Genomic DNA, 22,807 nt, shown 5'->3' on the forward strand with positions numbered 1-22,807 from the left:
TATCGTGGCAATGTTATTATTAAACAATAAAAAATATATTAACAGACAGACAATTGAGAGCAAAAATTAAGACGCAGTAATTAAAGCGTTGTACATTAACAATGTATTTCGAAGACTTTATAATATGATGAAATCGGACGTTTCGGCTCAATTCAAGCCATCATCAGCGATGTCCAAATAATATTAATAATAATTCCCGACAAAATCCAAGCCTGCAGCTAAAAAAAGGAGCCTCCTCAAATTCAAACTTGCGAAGCATTATTGTCAATTAGTTGAATAGTTAAATGATCACTAAAGACTCAATTTTTATTGAGACAATGGCAAGCACAGAATGATCAAAGAACTCACCGCTGCGAACCATGATCTATATATCAAAACCTTTTACAGAAACGTATGAATACAAATATTGGGTGGATCCATATATTCGTTCGGTTTTTGTTAGTAGTGCAAAAACAGAGAATCATATTGATTAAAATTCATTCTTTGTATGAAAAAAACTTGTTTCATTTTACCTTCAAAAACCGAACGAATATATGGATCCACCCATTCGTTAAGAGGATCGTGTCATTATTGCGACCGTAATGTTATTATTATTATTATTATTATTATTATTATTATTATTATTATTATTATTATTATTATTGGGAGTACAAATTAGTTCGGTCCGTTTTCCAAAAGATCAGCTTCGGCTGTTGTGAATGGTTCATAGTGACAGCTGATTTTGGCATTTTCAGAGAGGTTAGACATCTGCTAATAATATTCAGTTTATATCGCTTTGAGTTTCATACAAAAAACTTGATTTTTACTGTCGTTTGAAATGTCGAATTTTGTATTAATCAAGCAGCATTTGCGGGAGGTTCTAATTTTCTGCTTTAATTGGAAGAAAAGTGCAGCTAAAGCCCATCGAATGCTTGTCGAAGTTTATGGTGACATTGCTCCAATTGATAAATCATGTAGGGAATGGTTTCGACGTTTCAAGGATGGAGATTTCAGCGTTGAAGACAAGCCTCGCTTTGGACAGCCAAAAAAATTCGAAGACAAAGAATTAGAGGCATTACTCGAAGAAGATCAGAGTCAAACGCAAGAGGAGCTTGCAGAATCATTGGGAGTAACTCAAGAAGTCGTTTCGCGATTAAGAGCCATGGGAATAATTCAAAAACAAGGAAATTGGGTGTCTTATGAACTAAAACCGAGAGACGTTGAAAGGCGATTTTTCACTTGCGTTTTTCACAGCTGATTCAAAGACAACAAAGAAAAGATTATTTGCATCGGATTGTGACTGGAGGTGAGAAGTGGATATTCTACGACAATCCCAAGAAAAAATACTACGCTAAGCCCGGTCAATCATTGCCATCGACCTCAACATCAACACCAAAGCTGAACATTCATGGTTCGAAGATCATGCTCTGTATCTGGTGAGACCAAAAGAGTGTTGTTTACTAAGAGCTGCTGAAACCTGGCGATTCCATTACGGGTGATCGGTATCGGCTACAATTGATTCGTTTGAGCCGTGCATTGCGAGAAAAACGGCCGGAATATGAGCAAAGACATGAAAGTTATTTTTCTTCATAACAACGCTCGGCCTCATGTCGCAAAAGTCGTAAAAAAATATTTGGAAACGCTCAAATGGAATGTTTTACCGCACCCGTCGTATTCTCCGGACATTGCTCCTTCTGATTATTGGTTGTTCCGAAGGATGCAGCACGATTTGGCAAGTCATCGGTTCACTTCTTTCGCAGAAATCGAAAATTGACTCCAAAATTGGATCGCCTCCAAAGATAAGTCATTTTTTCGAGATGGAATTCGAAAATTGCCTGAGAGATGGGAAAAAGTAGTAGCCAGCGATGGACAATACTTTAATTAATCTGTTCATTCATTTTGTTTTGAAATAAATGCATTTTTGAACACAAAAAAACAGACCAAACTAATTTGTACTCCCAATTTATTATTATTGTAATTATAACATACATCTTTAGATTATAAGGCGCAGTTTTATATCTTACGACTTTTAATTAATACAAGCTGTTAGTGTTATCTGTTAGTGTTAATTAAAAATCAAGTTTTTTTGTATCACCTTGTACCTTATACAATTGAATGAGAAAAAGAACGCAAACACATGAATAACATGTTGCAATATTATCAACGTCGACGATATGTCGTATATATGATATTTGTTGTTAAGAGTTGAGAAATAAAATTGTTTACCTGGTGGAACCGAGGTGTGCACAAAGCTAAAAGCGGCCGATTGAAAAAATTGTTCTATCTGCGGATCGATATTGGGATTGTAACCTTTGAACAAATTATCATTTGAATTACATATAAATTACAAGTAATAATAAATAATAAATTGTTATCTAATAAATTGTTATCTATTGTGTACGTAAAATTAGAAAAGTGATACTTTTTACCTTCATACACAGGAAGCCTTTTTTTCAATCATGAAGGCAACTATTCGTTGACAACAATGTGTTGCTGAGTCGCTATCATCCATTTACGGGCTTCATTAAAAATTTCGATCAATTTGAATTGTGATATTTAACATGAGATGCTACGAAATTGAGTCATCTAAATCATATTATACCGAAAGTTAGCAGGAACGGATTTTCATATAATATGGCTTTTTCCTCGAGGATTTTCTAATTCTGAAACACACATGTTTGAATTGCATTGAAATCAAATCAGGCGATAACGATCAGAAGTTTGCTCGAAATTTAATTAAAACTGATTACGGTATTTAATTTAAAATGTATCTTGCTCGATTATTGAGGAGTAAAGAGATACTGCGGGTGAAGATTCCCACAGGCAAAACGTCCCATAGATCGGTCACGAAGATGACAGTGCGCGAAGCGTTAAATATGGCTCTCGACGAGGAGTTAGCTCGGGACGAGAAGGTATTCATATTAGGAGAAGAAGTTGCAGAATTTGACGGCGCTTACAAAATAACGCGTGGTCTCTGGAAGAAATATGGTGACAAGAGACTGATCGATACACCAATTACGGAGGCTGGATTCTGCGGTATTGCCGTCGGTGCAGCGATACTAGGTCTAAGACCGATATGCGAATTTATGACTTTCAATTTCTCTATGCAAGCCATTGATCGTATTGTCAATGGTGCTGCGAAGAATCTCTACATGTCCGCTGGAAGATTTCCCGTTCCTGTTCTATTCCGAGGACCGAATGGTAATGCCAAAGGTTTGGCTGCACAGCACTCTCAATGTTTTGCCGCATGGTTCATGAGTACGCCTGGCTTGAAAGTCGTGTCGCCGTCGACCTGCGAAGATTACAGGGGCTGCTTGAAAGCTGCCGTACGAGATCCCGATCCCGTAATCATGTTGGAGAGTGAACTGCTTTACAGCATTCAGTTTTCCGTGTCCGATCAAGCTATGGACAAGGACTACCAGATACCTTTCGGCAAAGCTAAGATAGAGAGACCTGGAAAGCACATCACTCTAGTGACACATGGCCAGGCGTACGTGTATACGCTTCAAGCGGCCGAGTTGTTGGCAGGACAAGGAATCGAGGCGGAAGTTATCAATCTACGATCGCTGAGACCTTTGGATTGGGACATGGTATTCAAATCGATCAGCAAAACACACAGGTTAATGACCGTCGAACTGGGCTGGCCTAGATGCGGAGTAGGAGCCGAGATCGTCGCGACAGTGATGGAAAATCCAGTCTTCTTTCAGCTGGATGCACCTGCGGTTCGATGCACCGGCGTTGACGTTCCGATGCCTTATTCAGAGAAGATCGAGGACGAATGTACCCCGAAGGATCATCATATAGTTGACTACGCTAAACGCATCTGTGGCACAAAATTCTGATATAGTTTATTGGACAATAAAGTTTCTCACTTACTGAAATATCTGATGACACTTTTGATGTAATGCCGTGAAACATATTGATGATGATGAAGTGGCACTGGATTAGCCATCGGTAATCTAACGGTATTATAATCGGGATACAGAGGAAAATCTGACGATGCGAGTTGCCCGTACTCCTGCAATGGTAGTCGGACCACTTTGGATATACTATAAATCAATCCAATTAAGTATGGTGTAATCTCGTTCAGCTGCGATATATTGCATATTGAAGTTTTGACTTGAGCAATGTTGAAAAACAACGTCGCTTGCTATGTTTCGAGAACCGTAAGATTGTCGTACCTGTTGACGAGGATTATTCGACGAATGATCCATCCGATAATCGTATCGTGTACGTTAAACAGGCATTTCTGTATGTTCTGGTTTACTTCTATATCGATGATTCTTTGGAATTTTTATGTTAATATATTCGGGTGGGCATGCTGGTCTCTGAGCATCTAAAATTTTCTCCATCATCTGTTGACTTGTTGAGGATACATTTTTCCGTTGTATTACGTTTTATATAATAATACTATCCTAGTCTTAACTAGTTATCATTTAGTTCCTGAAATTCTAAAAAACTCAACAAATAGGAAATAGGAAATTGCTATAACGAATGTTAACATCTAAAAAATGTGTGTGAAATACAGGGTTGGCCATATTCGACGGAAAGATCTGGCAACACTGTAACTTTTGACAGAGATGTTAGATCGAGTAACGACGTTTCCCATGATTGAAAAAAAAAACATCTTTCCGTCGAATATGGCCAACCCTGTACACATTTAATCAATATAATATAGGACCGTATATGTGATAACACAAATTATAGAAATCAAAGCTTTAAACTAGTCTAGTTGGATCTTAAATGCTTATATGATTCTTGTGTGAATTTATACACATTTAATCTGGTAGATGATAAATATGTGCGCGTGCATAATTTACATTATTTTTCTGTAAATTTATATACACGGAATATATTAAACAGAATATATTCATCTATAAAATATAAAATTATAAAGAAAGATTTTCAGATATATATATATATATATATATATATATATATATATATATATGTATGTATAAAATACAATATATATACAGATATAGCTTAAATTTATATATGATATAATTTATCATATATTGATAAATTCGAGGTGTAAATTTATCAATGATAGTAATGTAATTTTAAATATTTAATATAGTTGTATATATAAGATAAATCATATTCATACATAGTAGAACGTTTCTCTCCGTTCTTGATTTATCTAATTTTTCCACTCAGTAGTTTCTCACTTATCTCTAATGGTCTTTTAGAGCCTGAAGGCTTATACACTTCATCTTCGTAAGCTGTTGGCAGTCTTCTTAATAACGGAGTATCGACTGCCCGTAGTTCTGATCTACCAACGTTATTGTATCATCCGTCGTAACTAGGATATTCAATTGCAGTATGATACGGTGAGTACTATTTATTCAGTTGATTATTATTATGTCCACTCCAACATCCAGTAAATAATCAATCTGTCAAGTCCTTGTCGAAAGTCTTGTCAATTTCTTTTTTTCAATTTCTTGCCCGATTTCTTGAAATCTAGGATATAGACAGAAACATACCATAATGTCAATTCAATATGTAGAAACTGTAAAACGAAAAAGCAAAACGCATATAAGAGATGATTTAAAAAGAAACAAGATTTATATCCATATTTATGTAAATTATAATATGAAATATTTGTATGTATGTATGTATTATATATACGTACATTTATTTGGGTTTTGACACGGATATAGATGGAAGTTGCTGTTGTAGTGTTTTGTACAGTAATTACGATAAAAAAAAATGAATAAATTTAAAGTAAGATACATGTTGTTAATGCGACATATATAAAGAATAAATGTAATAAGTACGTGTATATCACATAAGAATTCTCTCTTTCAGCATTATCCTCTATTTAGAGCTGCAACAATTTCTACTCAATGATTTCGTTAGCGGCTTGATTCGAGAAACTACTTCCTCTTCGTATGATAAAAATACATACACAGGAAACGAAAAATCTAAATTATTGGCAAATATAATTAAACCTTGAGCAAGATTATATTACGAGTTTTTATTTAATAATTCATTACGATTCATTATGATTATATGTAATTCTACTACTACGTTATAGAAATTGAGCGTAAAAGTAGCGCAAAATGTACGCGCCGAGAAAGAAAGTTCTTTGGTTCGCGATAACTACTAGAATTGTAATATTAAAATTACAAATAATTTTCAATGTATTAATCCCCGATCATCAAGCAGATGCATTTAAAAGACCTTTGGATTCTGCGGAGAAAGTGTCTCTCTGTGACCAAATAATTAATTTTTTATTCGATGGTCTTACACGTTGGGATGGAGAATATTTTTTACATATTGCAAGATATGGATACACATATGAGAATACTCTCGCTTTCTATCCGTTGTATCCAACTATGATTCACATTATCGCTGTTATTTTAACAAAAGTATTTCCTTTATTCAATATGCAAAGTATGATGATCATCGCTGCGATTTTAATTAATTTCGTGTGTTTCGTAATGTCTGCTATTATATTTTATGATCTCACTGAGAGTGTATTTCAAAATACTATAACGGCTTACAAAGCGGCCATACTTTATTGTATAAATCCGGCTAGCATATTTTTCTCGGCGTTATATTCAGAATCTATATTTGCGTATTTAACATTTTACGTTATGCTCGGAAGTATCAAGTGTATGTCTAACACCTATTTTCCATTGGCTTTATCAACTTTAGTGAGATCAAATGGTATCATCAACATTGGTTTCCCTATATATTTCAAGCTTAAGAATTTGTGTAATTCAGAAAGAATAGAAGCACATGGAAAACATAACGTACTATCAATCTTATGGCATATTTTAAAATTAATGAAATTAAATAACTATTTTACTATATTAAGCATAATGATTAAATCGCTATTTCCATTTGTCTTTTTACAATTATACAATTATATGAAATTCTGTACTTCTACATTCGATAAATCGTTGTTGCCAGTTCACATTTTACAATATGCTGTAGAAAATAATCTGATTCTAGCAGGTAAAACAGATTCAATATGGTGTAACGCTAGTGTGCCTTTAGCATATTCGTATGTGCAAAAGACATATTGGAATGTCGGATTCCTAAAATATTATCAATTCAAACAAATACCGAATTTTGTTTTAGCTCTTCCGATATTATACATTACTTTGCAATGTATAAAAGAATTTGCTAGTGAATATAGAGATGAATTATACTTGTTAGGCTTTTTTGATAGCAAGCCAAAAAGCAAAAATATTAAAGTAAAAAAATATCCATCAAGTATGTTTGTTTTTGTAGTACATGGATTATTTTTAACTATATTTTGCTTATTCTTTGTACATATCCAAATTAGTACACGTTTATTAGCCTCTGCAACTCCCTTGATGTATTGGCACTGTGCATTAACCATGTCTCACAAATGTACCAATCATATCAATTTACAGTATGAAAGTGATGAAAATATGTGCTCTAAATGGAAAGTATTTTTCTTATATCAAAAACAATATACATTACAAGATAAATTTATATTATTTTACTTTATAGGATATATAATCGTAGGTTGTTTTATGTTTTCAAATTTCTTGCCATGGACTTGATATATATTTTATATGGAATGTGTGCTTCCTTTTTGTCTCTTCGTTTGTTTCTGTTGCAAGAACATTTCAAATATATATGTATATACAAAGAATAAATCTTTATAATCAAAGAGTACTATTTACGAAGAGTACTAAAATATTTATTCTATATAAATATTTAAAAGAATACAACTATTTTTACGAATTTTGAAATACATACATATAAACATTTGACTACATTGTAGATAACATGTATATATAGAACTCTATCAATATAGGCGCTAATGAAATACTTATATGTATATCTCTAATTGTAAATAAAAGAAGAATCCGTTCTATGTGAAACAAACTTTACTTCTAATAAACCATATATTCCATTTATGTACAATCGGTAACCATATATCCCATTTATAACATTTATACAATAGATATTTTAACTTTCTTTAATATGCAATTTTTTATGCTTTAATATTTCGATAGGTGTAAGATATAATGTTAGCAAACAATCAGGACATTCGTATGCTTGACTATTAGCTTTACGTGTACTATTTTCACTTTTTGCATCAACGGTAATCATATCTGCAATTTTACAAGAGTTCTGATGTTGAAGTTTTTCAATACTCGACAGGATTGCTTGGAGATTACAATTTTGACAATGCCATTCGGTTTCTTGCATTTCTGCAATTAGCTGTTCACTCCAATTGGTTTCTTTTATACTGTAATGTAACAATTAAAATTTCATTAATGAAAACAATGATCTTTGTATTGTATTGATTAATAATTATTATAATTTTACATTTTATACAATAATAGCAATTTAGCAAATTATATGATTTTTGTTATATTAATTATATTATATGATTTTTTTATACTTACCAATTATATGTAACATTATTTGTTACAAAAACTCCACCTTTAATTATATTTGGTATACTTGTAAAATCGGATTGGAAAGGATTAGGCTCTATACTCTTATCATTACAACCATTACCAACATATATCATTTTTAGATCAGCAGGTAACAGTCGTTTTATGGTGTATGGTAACATAGTATGCATATATTCAATCAGTTCTTGCGTAAGACATTGCTCAACTTTACTAAAATCTTTTCTTTCATCATTAACATCATTGGGTCCTAATATAAGACTTATATTAATTTTGCTACATATTTAACATTCTGGAAAAATGTACACACCCAACTTATTTGCAAATGCATTTGTTACCTTGCAATTGCTGGTTTAATAAAAAGTCCCACTTATTTCTTAATTTGATAGCTTTCATCAACAAAATTTGGCCACTATCAGGCGTAGGAAATTCTAACATAAGCCACAGATCGCATACTATTCTACAAGATGTAAAAACAGTTCCATCTTATCATTAAACTGTTATTATCTCATTAAAAAATTATAAATTAAGAAATTAAAAAATTTACAAAGGTAACATACTTACATAGAGAATGTACTGTTTGTGTCTATTTCATGTGCAAATAATAGCAATGTTTGTGCAGCAGGCATTCTTAAAGTATTTACTAGATATGGTTTTGTAGTTTCCAAGAGAGACCTGTTAGCATATTAAATGAAATGTTTAAAAATTTACTTACATTTGATATGCATGCACGCACGCATACGTGCACACACACACACACACACACACACACACACACACACACACACACACACACACACACACACACACACACACACACACACACACACACACACACACAAAATAAAAACTTACAGATACGCCAATATCTGATGTTTACAACTAACGGGAGTTTTGCTCTTAAACCTTGGTATTGACATTACATCTGTTTCTTCAATTTGCAGAACTTGTGGATGATTTCCAAAAAAGCTCATTGGATGCAAAGCAACGTATTGTTTCGCTTTAGTATGAAACAATTGCTCACTTGTAGACTGGATAATAGTTTGAAGACATATTTATTATATAAGTATATCATTTTAAATATATACAGAATGATTCATAATTAAAAATATTTTAGAACATTTTTTAAAAATTTATTATTTAATTCAGAAAGCACAAAATCATCTATATTCATAATATTCTTCTCTAGTTTTGAATTTCTCTATATTTAAGCCAAAGTATTAATATGTATTTAAGAGAATCATCTTACATACAATATATAATTTTTACCTTGCAATAATTAAACTCGTCAGCACAAGCAAATTGTGGATATAAACCACTACATAATATCAATTTTAACATTGTTAGATCTTTATAGGTACATGCAGTCGACGCCGTTAAAAGATTCTGCACCTGACTCGAGTCATTTCTCATTCGAAATTCTATATCTTTTATGTCAAGTTTTCCATTATCTTCATCATTATCCTCCAATCGTATATCGAATGTTTCTATTTTTAATTGTTTACGTCTTTTAGGTTCACTTTGTTTGTAAGTTCTTTTGAGAGATTTCAAAAGTTTCAGTTCTCCATGTCTTATGGCACGTTCTGCGCTCGTCATGGAAGAATTTGGTTCTGAGAGACTTTTGAGTAAATTGCAATCCTGCATGATGTTACATACATAAGCAACAAGTATTAGATATATGTAATGATATTAGATATCTATGTAACAAATGTATGAAAGATAAAAACTAACTTGAAGTAAATCTTTAAATTGAGCCCTTAATTTTGTCATTTCGTAAAATCGTTGTTCTTCCAAACCTCTTCTTTTGCACCATTTTCTGCTACTATTACTACTGCTTCTGTATTCTTGAGAATTTTCTTGTTTCACTTCTAGCCATTCTTTAAATGCATTCAATAATGTTATTGGATCACCATGATCGGATTCCAACTTCTTTCTAGATATCTGCAATAGATATCGAAATTGTTTAATTATGTAATTAGCAATAAGCGCAGTCCTTTCATTCGTAAGCATTAATTACTTCACATTCGGTATCCCTGTAAGCCCTATTTGTGAATGGTGTTTGTATACTTAGAGCAGCGGCCAGTGACAATACAGGTTCCACTTGATGAAAAATAGATCCCATTATTAACATCTTCCCTATTGTAATATCAACGGGTAGTCGTGCTAAGGTTTTACCGATACATGTGATCTTTTCGTTATCCATAAGTGCATCCTAATAAGAAAAAAGTTAAACTTTATATCTGATATTTTGCGAGAAAAACAAAATCGACTGGGATACCAACGTGATCTTTTAAGGATAGTATAGCATTCTCTATACTATTTGTTGGTGGTGGTTCTATAAATGGAAACTTTCGCGCATCAGGAAGTCCCATCGCTATCATTTGCAATAGTGAAGAATCTAAAGGTACACGTTGTAATTCTGGCGTTGAATATTTTTCTAACATCTTGTACTCTTCCTCTGAATAAATTCTGTGAAAGTGGATGAAATAATATTATTTATTCCTGAACATTTTTTCATGTAAAATGATAGGAAATTCATACAGATTTATTTGGACCTATATTATACCTATAACAAACTCCAGGTCCAGTCCTGCCTGCTCTTCCTTTTCTTTGTTCCGCACTAGCCTTGCTTATCCAAAATTCTTTTAGTCTTTGCATTTTACACGACGGATCATAACTCATTTCCTTTACTTTTCCACTATCTGCGACAAATCTGATTCCATCAATGGTAATAGAAGTTTCCGCAATATTAGTTGCGACAATACACTTCCTAACACCGTCAGGTGCATAGTCAAATACCTAGGAATGAAAAGAAAAAATAACTTTTGATATTCTTTTGTAATATATATGATTTGTCAAAATAGTCAAAATATCGCAGAAGAAGTATACCTTGTCTTGTTCAATGATAGAGAGAGTACTGTGAAGTGGCAAAACTATCCAGTTATTTTTTTTTATACTATATTCCTTGGCAGCATCTACGACTGCAGTAATTTCACTTATTCCGCTCAAGAATATTAATAAATCACCTTTCTCATCGACTGAAATATTTTTATCGCTGTGATTATTTTAATTTATATTTGTATGAGATAATATTAAATAAAATTTAGTGAATAGAAAATAATCTTATTTTTATTCCTTATCATAACTTTTTCATTTTACATTACTGTTATTATTATTAGATATTATTATAACATAAAATATAAGTTTTTTTACCTGGATATTTTTGATCAATTATTTGCATAATTTGCACATATGGGCTGGGATTAAATCGATAATTTTTGTATCTGAGATCTTGTACAGTTACAGGACGATATAACAATTGAATGGAATATAATCTTCCAGGAACCTTTGAAGAAAATACATGAAAAATCTTGGTAAAATACTTGACATATTTAATTTATACTGAAGTATTTAAAATTGCATTGATGTGATTATACATGAGCTTTTGAAATTATTAAAATATTATATTCTGAAAAACACACACACACACACACACACACACGCGCGCGCGCGCGCGCGCATTTACTTACTTACTTACTTACTTCTATTATTTTAACATTTTCCTTTGCAAAATAATTACTAAAAAGTTCTATATTGATAGTGGCAGACATTAAAACTAATTTTAAATCAGATTTTTGATAAATAATACATTTCATTATGCCAAGTAAAAAATCTCCGTGCAGATGACGTTCATGCACCTCGTCCAAAACTATCACGTCATATGCAAGTGAAGTCGACTCACTTGACACCTAAATGAAACGATGATTTGTATTCTATAAAATTTGTCAAGACTATCTCTACTTACTAATTTGTAGATATTTAGATATTTACCTGACGCAATAATAAACCCTCTGTTATAAATGTAATGTTCGTCTCTTGGTTCCTTTGTTTCTCAAAACGTATCTGATATCCAACTGTACTAAGATTATCGCTCAATGTTTCAAAAGCAACTCGTTTTGCTAAGGAGATGCATGCTATTCTTCGGGGTTGTGTACATGCTATACAAGTGTATTACAAATGTATTACAAATGAGTTGAAAAAAATTAGACATTTCGCAATACACACACATATATATATATATGTGTATATATATATATATATATACATACATATACATACATATATATATATATGTGTATATATATATATATATATACATACATACATATACATATATATATATATACATACATATATATATATATTGGGTCATCTAAAAAGTATCCGCGGTTTTTTGTCACTAGATGTGTGTTGATGGTCATATATCTAGTGACAAAGTACCGCGGATACTTTTTAGATGACCCAATATATATATATATATATATATATATATATATGTGTGTGTATATGTATATTAATAATAAAATGATATAAAATATTTAGACTGATAATGAGACAAAAAAAATGTTACCAATCTTTTGGAAACCAGCTTCGTACAAGTATCGAGGGATTTGAGTAGATTTTCCACAACCAGTGTCTCCTGCTATGACGATTACCTTCTCTGTCTTTACCATTTCGACAATTTTTTCTTTGTATCGTGTGACTGGTAAGTTAGCTTGGGTGTCTCGAAGTTTTTTTAATTTGGCAAATTTCTCCTTTTGTTTAAAGTCCAAGTATAAGAGTATTACATTCCTGAACTTGAGCAGTCGTAATTCGATCAATGGTTTTGTTTCCAGAACTCTGGCAAACAATTCTCCATAAGACAAATTAAGCTTGAAGTTTAGACAGTGAGACTTGTGATACTTTTCTGGCAGCCCAACAGAATTTAGAGCAGAATTAATTTCAGATTCATTACTATCGCTTAATTGCTTCTTAACAGACTCATATTTCTCGACGAATTTCCAAAAATCCGCAATGTCATGAACGAGATTCGGATTTGCTGTAAAAATCTTATTCAATTCGTGTTTATATTTACTGAAATACGAATCCTCGTTGTTATCTTCATGACGACTTTCCGAGGACGAATTTCGTGACAGAGAATTTCTCGCGTCATCGAAAATCTTGTGTATTTCCCGGTCGCTTCGCACGGCGGATCTTGAGATGTGTTTTTCATTCTTACGATCGTCGTGATGATTTTTTCTGTAATACCTATCATTCTCACGCTTACTTTCGTCATTGAGTAAACGCTTTTTTTTATTCCTCGACAACATTCTCTACTATTTTAATTCATATATTGCGTCATAACCTCACTTTTTATTTACACGTCGAATCTCTAACCTCGTTGGGTTATATAGTGTATTCTTTTGAGTAAAGAACTTAAAACACAAAAGGCACAAGCAAAATGCATTGGCAACAATGAATAACGAACTGTCCAATCAGAGCTCTGGTGTGTAAGTTCGATATCCTGTCATGTCCGCAACAACTTCATTTTTCTTGTCCAATAATTATTTTTGAACAGACTCGCTAACAGGCCTGAATAATACGTGCGAGCATCAAGTCCCTAGAGACACACCAGACGCTTCTCCCCGACACTCAGGGTGTGATTACATGGAGCGGTACAGTAACTAACTAGGCAACTGTAAGCAACTAGGAAAATAGGCGATACGCAGTAAATGGTATTGTCACGTCCGCAGTATTTTTAAACCAAATCACCCTTGGACAAACCACGAACATTTTATTACTTATAGATCGGCGCGGTACATGAGACCGCCAGGATCATACCTCTCCACCATATGCTCCCTAACAGGACACACACACCACACGCACGCACACGCACACACACACACACATGCACACACGCACACAACGACGGAAGGGGATCCCTCTTTTTTCTTCTAAAGACCCTTGGGGCACTAGAATCAGAGGAACAGTCAGTAACTGAAGCAGCGTCTTAGCGTCTGGGCCGAGTGCCCTCGGGCAGAAATTTTTCAAGTCTTCTTTCGTCGGCGAATCATCTCCTTAGTTTTGCGTGCTACGTATGAAATATAATTCAAATTAGTCGTAACACACGAAATCGTTTCAATCTCTTAAAACCAAATCTAATTCATCTAATTCAAATTCTAAATCTAAGTAATTCTAAATCTAAATAACTCTAAATCTAAGTAATTCTAAATCTAAGTAATTCTAAATCTAAGTAATTCTGTAAATTATAATTAATAAACATCTTTGCTGAATCTGGGTGAACTATCTCAACAAAACCCCTTCTTAATTATCTTCCTGCGTTTAATTCATACTAGTGATGACCTAATTAGTGAACTTAGACTATTGTGCACATGAGAGCTGCGGATCGACGAGGACGAACCTAACCCGACGCCAAGTCAAGGAGTGTAGGAAGTCTGAGGGTCACGCATACCGATCAATCCGCGTGCTACATTGACGAAGACCTCATCGTAAAGGTAGGATATCTTCACTTCATCACATTTCGATCATCGCGAACCGTGAATCCTGCTTACGCGTAGCATGTGTCCGGTGCGTTCGCGCCCACCTACTGGCACCCGTCCGTTAGAAACCAACTTTTACATCACGTAGATACGTAGCGCATGTTGCGTATCTTCATTATTCTTTCGCCATGTAGAAAATAGTGTAGACTAAATGTCCAGAGTGCTACACTTCTTTATCTGTCGATGAGAAGGAGAATTATCTCAGGGTATTGCGACATTATATTCATTTAGGGTTTCCCGAACGATTCGAGATCTGTAACGAATGTTCCGTGTCGCTGGCCACCGTATGTAATTTCGCGGGTTGTCGCGATTGCCCTGAAATTTTGGGAAAGTTTCTCGGTTATCTGGACAGGACGGGGGATGCACTTTGGACCTCCACGGAATCGACTATCGTCTCTGTGTCGAGCGCGCAAATCTAGCGAACTTAAACTTTTAAAAATTGGACAAATTTTAATTCTGCGTTTCCGCTAACGCGAAACCTTGCACCCACCGATAATCCCAGGTCTATTCGGATTTTGGAGCCGATCGAATCCTAAAATTGTAACATTTTCTGGTGACAGCGGTGGGATAATTCTTTGAGCGGCGCTGACCCATACGCCATTTAATTAAGCTCGATTGCATTCCGTGTCTCACTATGAATATTCGCGGGAAAAAGAGAAAAGAGAGCGCTAAGCTCAACAAAAAAGAATTAGAGGCGTTGCGTTTAATGTCTTTAGACATGGAAGGCCACACAAATTTTTGTGCAATTTGCCGGTGAGTTGCTCTGCCGCTTGGATGCGACATTTGATGCACTATGTCAAAAACTCGCCTTCGTAGTGGTCCGGGAATGTAAGGTCTGATCTCTTGTTCTGAAGTGTCACAGTAAATACTGGATGCTGTTTCCGATAAGGTAAACTTTTTGAGCTTCAGAGACGTTGATGTGGATTGCTTCAGTTGCTGCAATTCATCATCCGAGGCTTGAGCTTCTGCAATCTCCTGCATGTCGAGACTAGTTGGCATCACGATAGTGTCGGTGCGAGATAATGCATCTGCTACGATGTTATCGGCGCCTGAAACGTGACGTACATCAATTGTGAATTCTGAAATGAAGAGTAGATGACGAGTTTGTCTTGGCGACATTTGTTCTGACTTCTTCTTGAATGCATAAATGAGAGGTTTATGATCCGTGATAACGTGAAAATTTCGTCCCTCTAACATATATCGAAAATGTTTGATAGCCGCATAGATAGCTAATAGTTCTCTATCATATGCACTATACTTAGTTTGTGTAGGTGTGAGTTTCCTTGAAAAGAAATTGAGTGGTTGGAGAAATCCGTTGCTGTGCTGTTGCAGTACCGCGCCGATTGCTTTGTCTGAGGCGTCTGTTTGCAACGAGAGTGTTGCATTGCTGTCTGAAAATGCGAGCGAGGTAGCTTGAGCGAGATGTTCCTTGACTCGTTGAAAGGATTGTTTGAGCTCGGAAGTCCACTCGATTTTCGCATTGTTGTTGCGTTTACGCCCAGAAATTAGCTTTAGCAATGGTGCCTGTATGCTTGCAATATCCTTTAAAAATCGGTTGTAAAAATTGAGCATTCCCAGAAATCATCGAAGTTCTTTTTCAGTAGCTGGTTTCCTGGAAATCAATAATTGCTTGAACCTTCTCGGGCAAGGGCTTGATGCCTTCGGCGCTGATCACATGTCCAAGGAAGTTGACGCTCTTCTGCCTGAACACGCATTTATTCGGGTTGATCGCTATTCCATGTTGTTGCAGTCTACCGAACAGAATCTTTAAGTGCTCTTTGTGTTGGGTTTCGTCCTGCGAAGCGATTAGAATATCGTCAATATAAGTAAAACAGAAATCGAGTCCCATCGGTTACCCGATCCATGAATCGTTGAAAAGTTTGAGCTGCGTTACGAAGTCCAAAAGTCATGTATGGAAATTCGAAAAGCCCGAATGGTGTGATGATAGCAGTTTTCGGAATATCTGATTCGCGAACTGGAATCTGCTGATATGCGCGTACTAGATCGATCGTGGAAAATACGGTTTTATCATGAAGGAAATGTGTGCTATCTTGAAGAAATGGAATTGAGTAACAGTCCGGAACGGTTATCTCGTTGAGCTTGCGGTAATCCCCGTACGGACGCCAGTCGCTATTCTTCTTCTTAACCAGGTACAGTGGGCTGGCCCAAGGGCTCTTGGAAGACCTGCATAAACCCTGTTGCATTATATATTCGAACTCTTGCTTGGCTGCTTTAAATTTCTCGTCGTCTTTAAATTTCTTTTTTGGTCCTTCGAGCCGGATTTTCGCCGGCATCCGCAGTGTCGAGTGCATCGCGTCCAGTGCGCGCATCATCAAGAAAATCAGAGAGAGAAGAATTCGCGAGTGAAATCATGAGTGACGAAATAAACGTCTTGCTGAGCTCCCAGCGCCGCATCCATGATCGCATGGCCAGGTCAATAACCAATTTGAAGAAATTGGGGACGGCCAACATCACCCACCACACGGTCGAATCCCGCTTGGCGCTTCTCGACCAGATGTGGGCGAAATTTGAGAAGCAACACGATCTTCTTCAAGTTCATTACAAGGACGCCTTCGATGAGAGTGAGTACATCACGTCTCAATTCGTCGATTCCGCCGAAAACACGTACGTGCAGCTGCGCGGCCTGCTGAGCGAGTACCTGGCAAAGCTCAAAGCTGAAAATTCGAGTACAGCTCCTCCAAGTGAACCGGGAACCGATTGTTCTACCAAGTCGGCGCTGCCGCGCTTAAAATTCCGATCGTTTGTGAGCAATTCCACGGACTTGCCAAACCATGACACGTTGCTGGACTTTATCACAAGGAGAACGCTAACTCTCAAAGCCGCCAAACCAAAATCGCTCAAGGTCTCCGACAACCCGTCGCGATCCGCCAAGTCGCATCACGTCAAGAAACACACCGAGTCTTTCCAATGCGTCCTATGCAAGGGTAAGCACCACGTGATGATGTGTGAAGAATTCAAGAAAAAATCCGCGGCCGACCGCAAGGCCGTCGCCAAAACTCACAAGCTGTGCTTCAACTGTCTCGGCTCTCATAAATTCGCGAAGTGCCAGTCGACGAGGACGTGTGCTACGTGCCAGTCTCGTCACCACTCAATGTTACACGACGCGTACGTTTCATCGAAACCTCACGAGGTCAGCTCACTGTCGGCGGTGCGCCGCGACGACGACCACAAGGCTACCTTGTTCGCAACGGCGCGAGTTTCCGTCGCTGATCGTCACGGCAATCAGCATACCACACGCGGGCTCATCGACCAAGGTTCGGAAACCTCATTAAAATCCGAGGCTCTGGTCCAGCGCCTACGCTTGCCACGCTCTCACGCCAGGATCAGAATGGAGGGGCCACATCTAAAGGGGCTCCAATTGGCTGATCCGGACTACGCAGCGAACGACTCGATTGAGCTACCTTTTGGAGCGGAGGTATGCGCAATCATTCTCCAGGGTGGTCTCCGCAAGGGAGGCCCCCAAGCGTCTATCGCTCAAAAGACACAGCTCGGCTGGATCTTATCGGGAGGTTGCGACCAAGTAACCAACTCAGCACAGCGCCACTCGCCTCAGTGCACCTCAGATCATGAGTCAGCCAACCTTGTGCACCGCTCAACCGCCGATCACGCCGATGGTCAACTCGTCGATGACGATGGACCACGTTTCCCTCGAGGCGCAAATCCGTTACGACCCGACTGCTGCGTCGACGATGTCGCAACCGGAGCGCCTGAAAAGGACGACGCTATCGCTCTCCAAGAAGAGCTCCGCAACCTCTGCACGGCGGGCGGGTTCTCTCTCCGAAAGTGGGCCGCCAACTGCCAGGAGCTTCTTCGCGACATTCCGTCTGAGTACAGTCTCACCAGAGACTCGAGGTCGTGGGAACTAGAGAATCACTCAACGCTGGGATTGCGCTGGTATCCAACCAGGGACGAATTCGCCTTCTCTGTTCCTCCTCGCATCGTTGTCGCGTTCACCAGAAGAAGTCTGCTGTCGGAGACCGCTCGATTCTTCGACCCGCTCGGATGGCTGGCTCCAGTGACCATTCAAGCAAAAATTCTCATGCAGTCGGCCTGGCTGCAGCAGCTAGAGTGGGACACACCATTGCCGTCAACCATCGCTGGAAAGTGGAAGCGGCTCTGGGAAGAACTTCCACTGCTTGAGAAGCTCAGAGTCGGCCGCTGGCTCGGCACCGGCGACACGAGCTCTCAATTCGAATTGCACGATTTCGCAGACGCATCCGAAAGAGGTTACGCCGCTGTGAAGTATCTCCGCATCACCGCAAACCACCAAACGAAGACTCTATTGTTGACAGCCAAAAGCAAGGTCGCGCCGATCAAACCTGTTTCTCTCCCGCGACTTGAACTCTGCGCCGCCACCGTACTGTCAAGTGTACTCGTGCACACGCGCTCTGTGCTAAAACTAGTTGCAACGCCAGTGATCTTGTGGTCCGAATCCAAGGTCACGCTCCACGGAATTCGAGGTCACGTCTCCCGCTGGATTCCACAAGTCCAAGCAGTGGTCAAGCGATGGCTGCATCAGTGCGTGACCTGCACACGGTGGAGGGCTGCCACTCCGCAACCAAAGATGGGAAACCTTCCTCCAGGAAGAGTGACTCCCGCACGACCATTTCCTCACGTGGGCAGCGACTACGTCGAGCCTATCTTCATCAGGACGAGCAAAGGGCGTGGGCACAGCGCTCACAGGGCGTTCATCGCTGTCTTTATCTGTTTTAGCTCCAAGGCCGTTCCTCTCGAGGCTGTTTCAGCTGACACCACCAACGCCTTTCAGACTGCTCTCCGTCGATTTACATCTCGTCGAGGACTGTGCACGGACATCTACTCCGAGTGCGGCACCAATTTTTCGGGCGCCGACCGGCAACTTCGTGAGATGCTCCGAGCCTCCTCGTCACGCGAGTACTTAAATACTCTGGCTACCAGACCGAAATGGACCAAGGATGCTTTGCCACCACGCCTTGGATCGCTATGCATCATTCGCTCCGAGCTCTCGCCGCCAAATAAGTGGCCACTGGCACGGATCACGCAACTACATCCTGGGAACGACAGCGTAGTGCGAGTGGTCACAGTCAAAACCGTCTCATCCGAATTAATTCGTCCTTTGATCAAATTAGTTTTATTGCCAGACGAGGCTAACGCGTTTATCTCGCACGCAAATGCATCAAATGTAAAGAAGAGCTTGAATTGATCGCGTGTATTTTCGTGAATCATTTTTTGTCAATGTTATCTGTCATACAACTCTCGTTTACGGTTCAAGTTCTTCCACGAATTCATTGTATTGTATCGCTTGTTATGTTTTCGCGTTTACAGTTTTTGTAATCTCTATACGTAACCTTATACACATATCGTCACGGAGATGACGAGGCGGGCGGGATGTTCGAGATCGGTAATTCGAAAGAAAAGCAAGAATTCTTTCAGTCGATCGACATTAATTGTCATTGAACGCATGCACAAATTGAGCTCGTGATTTCATCTCAAACATGATTTTAATCTTCGTTAAAATCATCAAATTCGTCGTTCTTTGTTCCGTTTAAAAACAATTCGTTACACGCAAACAAGTTGTCGTTACCGGCAACGGACAATCGAAGGTTCTAGAACAATTCAATTCGCGCACGCGAGCGCCGCGCTCCGACGAATACGTCACGCGCTGTCACCAATCCCACGCACGGATTTTCTGCCGCGCATGACTGTTACGTTGAACGTCGCTAGAAACGAATCCAAAGCGCCAATCAATTTTGTACACCTAATGCCACGTAATAATCACGATTGTGGCAAAATTTTATTGGATTTTTCCCAAAAGGGAAAGCTCAGATCGAAAGCAATAAATGCTTCGATCTCGCCGTCCTCTTACTTCCTTCCAAAAGTTCTTAGAGTTCTTAGAGTCATAGTCGCGCTTCGTAAAATCGCCGTGCTAACCGTTTAGTGAAATCGCTATAACCGAATCTTTCGAGAAGCTTCGAGGAAAATCGCCGAGATTTTCCATCACCGCGATTCCAAGCTCAATTTGGAAAAGGTGACCGCATTTAATATTCTGTTAATCTGATCTTTAATTAATTATATCTTTTGACTTTGTAACTGAATACATTAAAGAAATTCTTTTGTTAAATTAAATGAAACGGAGTTCTCTTCACTGTCGTGCATCATATCAACCTTGTGCCGTTTTCTCACTCGAATCTGTCCGCGCGGTGCGCTCTCGCACATTTTCTGGTCCTTCGAGCCGGATTTAAACTAGCGAGAAAGACAGTAAGACAAACGCCGCATCACTTTAAAAATTTCACGATCAGCGCTCTCGCTCTGGTTCGCTCTCGCACATTTTTTGGTCGTCTGGCTTTGTTTGACACCGGGGGACCTGTTGTCTTGTTGACATGTTCTACCCCATGTGCGGCTTGTTTATGCGTAACCGATGCTCGGGTTATCTCTGGGAACTCCTTTAGCATCTCCTTGAAAGGGCAATCGTCGGCGAAGGCTGTCAGTTTTGGTACGGTTCTGCAAATGAGCTGTGCGTTGACCTTGAGGAACGTGTCGCCATCAATCAGCCGCTTGTGCCGGATGTCAGGCAGCAAATTATAACGCGCCAGAAAATCCGAGTCAATTATAAACGTGTCCACTTCGGCGATAACAAAGGGCCATTGGAACACTCTGCGGAATCCTAAGTCGAGCCGTAGTAACTTCTGCCCGTATGTAGGGATAATCGTTCCGTTCGCTGCATAGAGCACCTGCTTACTTAAGTGCGCGAAATCGCGCTTTGAGGCAGGTATGGTCGAGACATCAGCGCCCGTGTTCACCAGGAAATGGATGCCGGTGACGCGGTCTTGTACCATCAAACGGCGATTCACCACCGCCGAACCTCCTGCCATCGGGGATAGTTCGGCTACTGGTTTTCCTGCTCCGTTGACGCCGTCGGCTTCCAGCTGCATGATTGCGTGCATTTGACCGCTCTGTCGCCAAAGCGTTGATGATACCAGCACGGCTTGCTCGTGGGTTGTGATTTAGAGCAGCTTCTGCGACGAGAATTTCGCGAGGCCCGCGACCTGTCGCGCGATAAATGAGCTACCAATTTAGTCACCTGTTCAGTAAGCGCGGATATTTGCGAATCTCGAGTATTAATTTTCGTCGGCGCAACCGTTGCGACGGCCATGGCGCTAGGGGCAAGCACATCCGTTATTCGGACCGCTAGTTGCGCTAGTTCCTCAAGCTCGTGCTTGCTGGACGCTAATATTGCCTGCACCTGTTGTGACAAGCGCTGCAGCCACAAGGATTTCAGTACCTCTTCCGATGCGCCATTTTGCGCGAGATCCCGCATCCGGCGGAGCAATTGCGACGGGCGATGGTCACTTAGGTCGACCTCGTTTAATAGTTTACGCAGTTTTTTATCGGCGCTGTCCGCGAAGCTTCTCATTAACCTGTCTTTTAGCACGGCGTATCTATCCATCGCGGGCGGATTGAGTATGATATCACTGACTTCGGACAAAGAGTCGTCGTCGAGGAATTGTATCACGTAATTATACCTCGTGTCGTCTACAGTTATGCCTGCGGTGAAGAATTGAGCTTCCATTTGTACGAACCAGAGGACTGGCTTCTTTTTCGAAAACGGTATGGACCTAATTCCGACTCGCGAAAACGCAGGTATTTCGATAATACGCGATGGTACGCCGCCGTCCGGATTGCACGCAGGGGAATCGCTTGAGCCACCAGGCATGTCGGCGGTTTATTTAGACGCGCGCGTAAGGTTAAACACAAGAGGTCACACGCGCGCAAACAAAAACAAAAACGCCGCGCGATCACGTCGGGGTCACCAGTTTGTGGCTATTGGAGCACGTGCTACGTAATATGGTGCCGGTGGTTGCCAACCACGGCGAAGGACAATTGGCGGGAAATCGTTAGGTTGAGAATGAGCACTATTCATTGCTTCTGATTTTTATGCCATGAGGCGATTTAATACACACTTAATATCTAACTAACTAAATACTAAATACAAATGTAGATTAGAAAGTAGAGACGTGATTGCGCGTGTAAGACTCGGAT

At 38.8% G+C, this 22,807-nt stretch overlaps 5 protein-coding genes and 1 pseudogene across 8 annotated transcripts; 2 read left to right on the plus strand and 4 right to left on the minus strand.

The window, feature by feature from the left end:
• Positions 1–1,802: 1,802 nt before the first annotated feature.
• On the minus strand, positions 1,803–4,331 carry LOC147908864 (dual oxidase 1-like; annotated as a pseudogene). Its single transcript, XR_015546039.1, has 4 exons — positions 4,221–4,331; positions 3,856–4,129; positions 2,409–2,642; positions 1,803–2,289 (listed from the first exon to the last, which is right to left on the minus strand). The product of XR_015546039.1 is annotated as a dual oxidase 1-like (transcript).
• On the plus strand, positions 2,287–5,944 carry LOC105152573 (phosphatidylinositol glycan anchor biosynthesis class V). Its single transcript, XM_087408461.1, has 3 exons — positions 2,287–4,209; positions 5,172–5,312; positions 5,791–5,944. The coding sequence occupies exon 1, from the start codon at positions 2,745–2,747 to the stop codon at positions 3,819–3,821; it is 1,077 nt and encodes a 358-aa protein (XP_087264587.1). The 5' UTR covers positions 2,287–2,744; the 3' UTR covers positions 3,822–4,209; positions 5,172–5,312; positions 5,791–5,944.
• Positions 5,945–6,043: 99 nt separating this feature from the next.
• On the plus strand, positions 6,044–7,851 carry PIG-V (phosphatidylinositol glycan anchor biosynthesis class V). The gene has a single exon (XM_087408460.1). It carries the CDS (start codon positions 6,045–6,047, stop codon positions 7,521–7,523), a length of 1,479 nt encoding a protein of 492 aa, XP_087264586.1. The 5' UTR covers position 6,044; the 3' UTR covers positions 7,524–7,851.
• LOC105152571 (putative ATP-dependent RNA helicase DHX34) lies at positions 7,836–13,669 on the minus strand. 3 transcript variants are annotated; one of them, XM_011066934.2, is made up of 15 exons: positions 12,799–13,663; positions 12,219–12,385; positions 11,930–12,136; positions 11,601–11,733; positions 11,277–11,425; positions 10,954–11,186; positions 10,670–10,856; positions 10,405–10,599; positions 10,119–10,328; positions 9,657–10,025; positions 9,243–9,418; positions 8,952–9,062; positions 8,726–8,847; positions 8,379–8,637; positions 7,836–8,218 (listed from the first exon to the last, which is right to left on the minus strand). In XM_011066934.2, exons 1-15 carry the CDS (start codon positions 13,535–13,537, stop codon positions 7,936–7,938), a joined length of 3,540 nt encoding a protein of 1,179 aa, XP_011065236.1. In that variant the 5' UTR covers positions 13,538–13,663; the 3' UTR covers positions 7,836–7,935. The 3 variants fall into 3 exon arrangements, with proteins under 3 accessions (XP_011065236.1, XP_087264584.1, XP_087264585.1); XM_087408458.1 differs by lacking the exon at positions 11,930–12,136; XM_087408459.1 differs by lacking the exons at positions 7,836–8,218; positions 8,379–8,637 and having other exon boundaries at positions 8,749–8,872; positions 12,799–13,669.
• Positions 13,670–20,005: 6,336 nt separating this feature from the next.
• On the minus strand, positions 20,006–21,639 carry LOC105152583 (uncharacterized). The gene is made up of 2 exons (XM_087409076.1): positions 21,094–21,639; positions 20,006–20,068 (listed from the first exon to the last, which is right to left on the minus strand). Exons 1-2 carry the CDS (start codon positions 21,637–21,639, stop codon positions 20,006–20,008), a joined length of 609 nt encoding a protein of 202 aa, XP_087265202.1.
• Positions 21,640–21,653: 14 nt separating this feature from the next.
• On the minus strand, positions 21,654–22,481 carry LOC147908866 (uncharacterized). Its single transcript, XM_087409077.1, has one exon. It carries the CDS (start codon positions 22,479–22,481, stop codon positions 21,654–21,656), a length of 828 nt encoding a protein of 275 aa, XP_087265203.1.
• Positions 22,482–22,807: the final 326 nt, after the last annotated feature.

This window comes from Acromyrmex echinatior, chromosome 8 (genome assembly GCF_024713525.1).
Source record: "Acromyrmex echinatior isolate Ae372 chromosome 8, ASM2471352v2, whole genome shotgun sequence".
In the NCBI taxonomy this organism is placed as follows: domain Eukaryota; kingdom Metazoa; phylum Arthropoda; class Insecta; order Hymenoptera; family Formicidae; genus Acromyrmex; species Acromyrmex echinatior.